This window comes from Watersipora subatra, chromosome 10 (genome assembly GCF_963576615.1).
Source record: "Watersipora subatra chromosome 10, tzWatSuba1.1, whole genome shotgun sequence".
NCBI classification, from domain to species: domain Eukaryota; kingdom Metazoa; phylum Bryozoa; class Gymnolaemata; order Cheilostomatida; family Watersiporidae; genus Watersipora; species Watersipora subatra.
The window spans coordinates 38172780-38182300 of NC_088717.1; the positions used below are offsets into that span (position 1 = coordinate 38172780).

The 9521-nt window shown below is 38.7% G+C and overlaps 1 protein-coding gene across 1 annotated transcript; it reads left to right on the forward strand.

The window, feature by feature from the left end:
* The first annotated feature begins 7650 nt into the window (after positions 1 to 7650).
* LOC137407040 (uncharacterized) lies at positions 7651 to 9132 on the forward strand. Its single transcript, XM_068093647.1, has one exon. The coding sequence runs from the start codon at positions 7651 to 7653 to the stop codon at positions 9130 to 9132; it is 1482 nt and encodes a 493-aa protein (XP_067949748.1).
* The last annotated feature ends 389 nt before the right edge of the window (positions 9133 to 9521 follow it).

The following is a 9521-nucleotide window of genomic DNA, read 5'->3' on the forward strand; positions in this document are numbered from 1 at the left end:
TACCATTGTTGATCAGTGATTGATACTCATCATTGCTGGCTTTGATCCAGGCATCACGATTTGTACTATTCTGTGCTTGCAACAAACTAGGAGGCTCCACAATGCTGATTGCTGAGTGAGCAGAGTGACCAAGGTTAGTGAAGTCATAAATACCAAACCAAGCAATTAGTTGAGTCAAACATGTTGATTGCCTATGCGTAGCTGTCGGTGTTGAAGAAGCCTTTTTATTTTCTGATAGATAAATATTCACAGTTCAGAGTAGTCTACATTTGACTTTGTCAACTGATTTGGTAAACCGAGTTTAATTTCATCGAATGTGACACCACGTCTTACCTCTATTTTCCTAGTGATAAGATCGTAGAGTCTGTAGGCTCTAGACCTAAAGCTATACCCTACAAACACCATTGATTCTGCTTTCTCATCAAGTTTATGCTTCAGCCGATCAGGTACATGTATGTGAGTGTAGGCCATACATTCAAAAATTTTCAAGTGCCCAAGATCAGGTTTTTGTTGTTTCTCTTTTCCTAAGGATTTGTATTGCATTCAAGCGCTTGTGTGGGAAGGCAATTCTGAATGAATACCACGGTTAATATTGCCTCTGCCCAAAATGACTTTGGAAGTTGAGATTCAGAAATTAACAGCAAGCAACCTCACAAACAGTACGAATAAATCTCCCAGCACAGCCACTTTGTTGTGGAGCGAAGCGAGTGGTGACTTGATGATGTATACCCAGACAAGTAACTCTCAAACACATTATATGTATATTCTCCACTACCATCACTTCTATGTGTACCTACAGTCTGTCCAGATTGATTTGTCACTAATGATTTATAAGTTCTAAACGCCTAGAACACACTAGATTTGTCTCGTAAAAAATATGCACGCACATGCCTACTAAAATCTTCGATAAATGAAACAAAATACTTGCTACCACCTAAAGATTAATTCTGCTTAGACCCACACACATCCGTATGTACCAAGTCAAAAATCCTATTTGATTTAATGCTACCATCAGTTTGAAATGGCCGTCGAGACATTTTACCCTTCACACAAGCTTCACAGACACCTATTTTGTTATTTAACTTTACAACCACTTTCACACCAATGATTCATGCTTTTGAGGCTACTTACATTTACATAAGCAAGAAGTTGATGCCACAAGAGGGCGGAGGACGGGGCAGCATTAGCAGTATGAATAGCAGATTTGACATTAAGATAGTCTAGCCTGTTTACTAAAGATCCAGATGCTATTAACATCTTTCTTTGATTTTTAATCCAGCATCGCGAATGTTCAAACTGTACTGTATATCCTCTTTGTCCAGCTGTTTTTACAGAAAATATAGTTTCGTGTAGGTCAGGTATGTGTAGTATATTGTAAAGTGTAGCACGCCTAGTTTTATTTCTATGAATTTTTATTTGCAGCTGTACAATACCGACTATTTGAACTTGAGACCCATTGGCAACAACAACGTACTCAGGTGATTCTAGCTTGAAATAATCACAAAAAATATCTTTATTCCTTGCCATGTGACTGGTAGTGCCGCTGTCAATCAGCCATGTTTGAGAATCAATGTCTGTCTCCAACACAATAAACGCTGATTAATCATCTTTGCTATTATCATCGTGTGTAGATATTTTGGCTTGATGTGGACTTGAGTTACTACTGTAATATCCATGACCTCAATCCCCGCGCAATCCACAGCTCTCATTATAGTTGTTTTTCAAACAGCTATTTCGTTAATGTTCCAAATGACCACAGATATAGCAGCCTTTAGACTGTTGCTGACTATGTTTAAAGCGGTTACTTGCTAAATTCAGAGCAATGTCAGAATTTGCTTTAGACTTGAAACTACCAAAACCGGTGGCTGGAGCCAGTGCTCTTTGTTCCATTTTTTGTTTTTCATTAAGCAGTGTTTGTGTGGCAAACTGTAAAGTGATGTCGTCACCGCAAGCCTCGAGTGCAGTCACTACCGACAAATAGCTTTCAGGGAGGCTTCCAAATAGAGTCACAACCTAATCTTCCTCTCTAATATTAGCATTAATAGCTGCAAGTTTATCAGTGATAATTTTCATGTGACGTAGGTGGTCTTCAATTGATGAAGCTTCGTTCATAACCGTCTTAAAGTACCATTTCTTGAGAAATAATTTATTCGCCAGTGTATCACATTCAAAGTGAGGTCTCGGCTTGTTCCACGCAACTCCTGGGTGTTCACACTTACTGATGAGATAAGACTAAAGTCTGGTTCCCATATCAATTGCTAGACTCTGGCGGTAACATGTGCAGTAAAACGCTTGCGACGCTAGGCTCTGTGGGATATGTTCACATAAAGCCACATCATTAATAATATCGTAAACATAATTGCGTAATCAAATAAAGTTTTCGCTCGCCATGCCATTCTTATAATGGTTACTTTTACCCGTACAGTGCATTTCGGGAATGTTTTGCCTGCGGCCGTTTGCGAAATTTGAACATGCGCAAACTCTTGCGTTGACCGCCGGCATCCACCGGCGGTGCACTGCGATCCGCGGCGTGTACGTTCCCATTTTACAGCAATAGCCTGCGGTGCTGTCGCCGGTGCTTTGCGGCGTATATGGGAATCAGGCTTAAGACTAATAAGAAATAAGACTATTACCGACAGAAAGCACTATGTGGAAAAAGGCTTTGCTTAACTTCTTTAGCGGTAGTGTTAGAATCATCCTTCAGAGTAATGGTTCCATCCACATATCCAAATAAGTCCTTAGCTATGAGTAGGTGTTCGAGTTTAAACTTCCATGTGGCATAGTTATCAGTGTTTAGCTCATCTATTGTCCAGCCTTTCTCATCCATAGTTTTTTGATATAGTATTTAATGGGTTGACTGGGCCCATAACCTGCTGTTTATAAAGTTGGAATATTCAGTTTATAGATGGAAATATTATCAACTGCGTGCTTCTTGACAGTTGGGAACAAAAGGAAAGCTTTATATGAAAAAGCTATGGGTAACAATTGTTATATCTGATATCAGCCATGTACAGATAGACGTAAAGAAAATAACAAGTTACATCACCATACGGCTTACATAACAAACTCCCAGAGTCACGACATCCACAAATCCCATCTTTGGGATTAGTGCCATCACATGACAGCCCACCCATTCCACTGTCTGAACATTAAGAACATTACATTGGAAGATTCAAGATTATTTCAAAAAGGCCAGTAATTGAAACCCAGATTAAAATCCTAAAAACGGCATCACACCCCCAGTCAACGACAACACCCAGACGATAAGAACTTTCGTCATGCGGTACGAAGATCCGCATCTGGTACCAAGCTACACCAGACAGGGATTAAAACTAGAAGATTAAATATTATGAAACCCCGCTGACGTAAATACAACAGGACGTAGCCAGGAACCCCAAAAACTACAATACCTAAGATTGGAGATCTGAAAGATATAGCTTTACTCTTGCACACCCAGGCTAACTCCTAAACAATATATAAGGACGTATATTCACCTTCATACTTCACTCTCTTCAATACAGCTTCTTCATAGCAGACAGACGTGTCGGCGGAACAAGTGAAAAGATTCAACCTTAGGGGAACAAGGGGTGAATATATTCTAAGTCTCAGACATTACTTTTATACTCTTATAATTTTTAGTCTGAAGCATAACTTATTATATGCAGTCAAACATGGATAACTCGAACTTCACGGGACCGAGCGAAAGTGTTCGAATTATCAGAGCGTTCAAGTTATCAGAGCACTGTCACAAGTCCTTGTATTTACTTATTTATTAGTAGATACATGTAGGTGATGTTATTGCCAGGACGTTTTTTAGATTGACATTGACAAAACTTGATCGTTGTTGAAATGCTCAAAAGAAAAGACATCTTTTTCTTTTGAGCATTTTACCCACGATCAATTTTGCCGATTTTTCTTGAGGTTTATGCAAAGATTACCTCACTTTACCTGGGATTCGTTAAGAACAACACTCCGAGGCAGTTCAATTAGAAGTTTTACGAGGTTTTATGGTACATTGTATACCACTCACACTTTTTGAATGGATACTTATTGAATGTACACACGTATTCTGTGTTTAGGTCAAACGATGAATAGTTTTTTTAGCTAAAACAACGTATACGTTTAATTACGACAATTTTTAAGACGTTTTAAACATTCAACATTCCGACGTTGATTCAGCACGGAATCAACATCGGAAAACTATTCACCACTTGACCTAAACACAGAATACATGTACGTTCAATAAGTATCCATTCAAAAAGCGTGGGTGATAGAGTGATATACAATGTACCGTACCACCTTGTAAAACTTCTATCTAATTGAACTGCCTCGGAGTGTTGCTCTTAACGAATCCCACTTCTTTGCTTCCGAAGGGCGATCGCTAAGCGGATGTTTGGTATAAATCAAATTTCACCAAACCTTTAGAAAAGTCGTTGACAAAAATATTTTGCCGATGGTGGTAATAACGACGCTTATGAATTACGAAAAGTTGAGGTTTACCTCTATGGCTTGGAATAAAGTGATTTTCTAAAGCGACAAAAACCCTTTCGGTAGCCGTTGGGCAAAAAACAGTTCGAGTTAACAGTGTTGAGTTCGAGTTATCTATAGCAATTTATCATTACGTGGGAACGGACCAAAGAAACCATTCGAGTTAACCATGTGTTTGAGCTATCCGTGGGCGAGTTATCCATGTTTGACTGTATTTTTCTTGTTCATTTAATAAACATAAGGTCTTGGGAAAACCCCTTCCACATACCTTAGCTATTCCTTATCTCAGAGCATAGTCCTAGATTCTCACATCTAGGAAGGTCAGGTGTAAAATCTTGATACATTAGTCAACAAGTCAGACTACTCAAACAGTCATTAGTCAGGATTAGGCCTGTCTGAGTTTATTACAATAATTTAGCAGTGCATCTGCTCGTGACAATAAACCTGCGCTTATTCCCTAACAGTTGTAAGATTACTTGGTAGGATAATCCAATACTATAAATAATCATCACAACACAATACGCAAAAAGCTTTCAGAAAGCACAATGAGAAAGCACTATTAAAACCATGAAACTGCTATTATTGCAATAAGGTGTGTCAACATTAGCCGCTGGTACAGGTGTATTTTCCTAATTTCACACGCTAAATGACGTATTAATTAATACATTACACCTACCGATTACGATGTTCCTGTTATAAAATATTATTTGCCTAACGCTAAACAACACGATGCATTTTTTTCCTTGCCATACTGGGGCCAATTTGTTTTCCTGCTATACAATATTACCAAAAATTTATCTCGAAGTTAAAATTTGGTGATCTGTGTACTGATACATTGTGTAGTTGTAGTAGCTATAATATTTTACTGCAGCGTAGTATAAGGTGATAGCTATCAGTTAATCCTCACTCTCTTATATTTTTTAAATAATTATTACATTAATAAGGTTTATATAAATCTATAATTTTTTAATAGAAGTTTATAAAATCCATTTTATTAATACTTTAATTCCTCAGCAAACGAATATTGAGTTTGTTACGCATAAATTACGAATTCCACAAATCCCTAATTCGCGATTTAATTGGCATAAGTACATGTCAGCCAGCCAAAACATGCTGCCCAAATATAAAAGTAATCAAATATACAACTATATAAACACCTTTATTGAAAAGTTAAAATAGTAATTGTTACATGTTTAATAAAAATGAAATAAACTTGTTGAGTGCATCTTTTGGTAAGTACGCACAAAGTAAAATCATCTCACCATGGATATTTGGTACTTGAGAATTGAAACGTATCATGTACGGAGGCACCTGCTTGCTTTCATGGTAAGAACAGTTTTATGTCATCTACACAGCTTATTTATAATTTAATAGTGGTTCATAGTGTATAACATTCTCATAAGAGTCAGCTAACTAGTGAGCTTCAAGCATTCTATGTACTGGTATTTATAAAACAGGAATCATAACTCCTAGTGCTTCCTGTTATGTCTCCCATTAATTGTCCTTGCCTTAAAAATGGCAAAACCAGCTAATACTGCCGCTCCTATCACAGCAGCTACTATAGCTCCGATAGCTATCTCTTTTTTGTTGGTAGTGATCCAAACAGCAATAGACTTTCTGTTCTCCCACACCTTGGCCACAAGAGCACTTGCTATACGAACACAGAACTGATGATGTGGCGGCATGAGTTGCAAAAGCTGCTGAAAAAGTATGTCATATGTCTGAGAGTGTCTTTCGTAAGAAGACCTCGCATTTTCCACTAACAGCCCAGTCTGATTTAGTAGCTGTTCCCAGGACCTCTCTGCTCCCTCACTTTGAAAACAGTTGACGAAGTCACCACACATGGCGACAAGTAAGCAGACTATGCCAATGACGTCTTCCATAACTTTTTGACCCTCATCAGTATCAATTTCCAGCTGTTCCACAACTCTATTAAACACTTGAGCAAGCTGATCATAGTCGAAAAAGGAGATTATTTGCTGTCCATTGACACAAATGTCACTCAGATCTGTGATAGATGTAAAACCGGCATGTGTCTTTACATAACGTTCAATACGTCCTTTCCAATCACATTCAACATCATGCAATATGGTGTCCAAGACATCTCTTAAACTCCCAAATCTTCGATTTCTTAAAGCCAAATCCATCTCTCGCTTTGAATATGGTACGTAGAAGGGCTGCAATACAGTACAAAACTATCAACAGCAGGTATATTATGCAACCGCAAGTTTGTTTAGGGTCCTTTCAGGTTCTGTACACGTACCCTCCACCAGAAGATGAAACGAAATATCAGAATATGTGCATCGATATCTATCACGGAGTAACCATTCATTTGTCCTACACGTTTCCTAAGTCTGAAGTTTTCTTCTAACTACTGCTTACAGCCAGTCCTAGACCACTGGTCTAATGTGATTGGTTCAATTTAAAATTATAGCCATACCTCGACATCTATATCTAATTACAATTTATTCCGTTAGCATACTTTGGAAACAAACCACCTCAACTGAATATTACGGCGGAAAAACATGGTTTAACTTTTTAAATTTAGTACATCCACTAAAAAAGCAGCCAATACCTATTTAATTGTTTTGGTCTGCAATAAATTGTAACATCACTATGTACACTACTTTAAAGGTTTACTTGAAACAAAATTCAGATTACAGGTGTTTGGTATCAAAAGGTTCACCATGTCTTACTCTGCTGTGATGTAGGTGCTGTTGCATTGTTCATGGTTTGAACATTTATATTATAACCTCAAAGAAACATTTAAATGACCTTGAACAAAAAGGTGATATAAGGAACTCGCGAAAAACCGGAAACGGCAGACGAGACATGGAGATGACAGAGTAAAGTTCAAACTAAAAACTGATATGTTAATCTCTAAACATCTACCGAATAAACAGGTTCTTCAGGCTGGCCAGCCATCCCTAGCTATAATATAATTACTTATGAATATATAATAGTCAACAGCTTCATTCCCTACTAAAGACTACTAAGGTAATTATATAGAATAATACATCATGGTACCACGGTAGAATGAACTCACGACGACTACACTGAAGGCCACTAAACTGGAGATCTGGATTTCTACTGATTGTGATTGTTTACACTGCAGTGTTTTGGATCTTTTATTGAATTTTGTTACTTTGCTGACTGATAGTTATGGATGGTCTAAAGCCTCCTGGTGAGCTGTCCTTTGATGGCAATGTTGCGGAAAACTGGCGTAAATGGAAAAGATCGTTTCAAAACTACTTGTTTGCTGTCAATCTGGTTCTGGCTCCAGCAGTTGGGACTCCTCCTGTAGAGCCAGTTGAGAATATAGCCATTGTGAAGAGGCAAGTTGCGGTTTTGTTGCACTGTGCCGGTGAGGAGGCAGATGAAATTTTCAGTCAATTTGAGTTTCAAGGAGGAAAAAGTGCTGACGTGCTAGATGATGTTCTAGAAAAGTTTGAAGCCTACTGCAATCCCAGAAAAAATATATTGTATGAGTGGTTTGTCTTTTGGTCGTTATCGCAGTCCGATGGTGAGCCAATAGACCTCTTTGTCAAGAGATTGAAAACTCAAGCTGCCAAGTGCAAATTTGACCAATTGAAAGACAGGATGTTGTTGTGTAGGATCGTTTTTGGGTTGTCTGATAACAAACTGAAAGAGAGGCTACTTCGCGATGGTGATATCACACTTGTTGGGGCTATGGATATAATAAGAGCCGCTGAGATAACTAAACAGCAATTGACCAAAATGGCTGAAGGTGATAAATCCTCTATAGCTGCTGTTGTAGTGGACAAGCCTGCGACTGCCAATAAATGTTATATAACAAACTCAGTGGACAAGCCAGCGACTGCCAATAAAAGTTATATAACAAACTGCAAGTTTTGCACATACTCTCACCCGAGAGGTAGATGCCCGGCATATGGGAAGCAGTGCCGAAAATGTGGAGGTGCCAATCACTTTGAGAAAGCATGCAATGCCGCAGGGCCAAGGCAGTCTGTGAAAGCCATAGAAACTAATAATGAGAAGCAGATGGAAACGTTATTCATTGGTATGGTTAATGCTCCGGAGACGGTTTCTAAATCTTGGTATGAGACTCTAGTTCTTTCAAGCTGTAATGATCACAGTTCGGTAGCTTTTAAAATTGATACTGGTGCTCAGACCAATGCTGTTACCAAAGAGATCCTCAACAAACTGAATGCCGAAATGAAACCCAGCAACGTGAAACTGAAAGGCTACAACAATGTCGACATAACAAATTATGGATATGTGGAGCTGAAGGTCAAACACAGACAAGAACAGAGTGTGCAAAGGTTTGAAGTAGTCGATAATGGACTGTGTCCTATTTTAGGCCTAGAAGCATCCGAGATGTTAGGCATTGTGAAGCGTGTCAATGAAGTAACCACATCTGATCTACTGGAGAAATATGCAGATGTGTTTGAAGGTATTGGTTGTTTGTCAGGTGAACATGAAATTTCTGTGGATCCCACAGTGAAACCTGTCATTCATGCTCCACGGAGAGTACCTATCAGTGTGACAGATAAACTCAAGAGTGAACTCGAGAGCATGGAAAAATCAAACATTATTGCTAAAGTCGAAGAACCTACACCATGGGTAAACAGTCTTGTGTGTGTTGAAAAAAGGACGGAAGCTTGAGAATATGTCTAGATCCAAAAGATTTGAACAAAGCTGTCATGAGAGAGCACCATCGAATACCTACAATGGAAGACATAGCCTTTAAGTTCACAGGCATGAGGTACTTTACAATACTGGACATGAAGCATGGGTATTGGCACATACCTTTATCAAAGAAGAGCAGCCTGTTGACGACATTCAACACCCCGTTTGGGCGATACTGTTATCGTCGATTACCATTTGGCCTTCATTCTGCAGCCGAAGTTTTTGAAAAGAAAGTGGAGCAATGCTTCGAAGAAATCCCCATGGCTATCTATTTTGATGACTTGATTGTGGCAGGTCACACTCAGATCGAACATGATGAAAATCTGGAGAAGGTCCTACAAAGAGCCAGAGAGAAAAATGTAAAA

What these genes read in the sequence shown, in the direction of transcription:
- LOC137407040 (XM_068093647.1), top strand. Translation starts at nt 7,651, where the DNA reads ATGGATGGTCTAAAGCCTCCTGGTGAGCTGTCCTTTGATGGCAATGTT.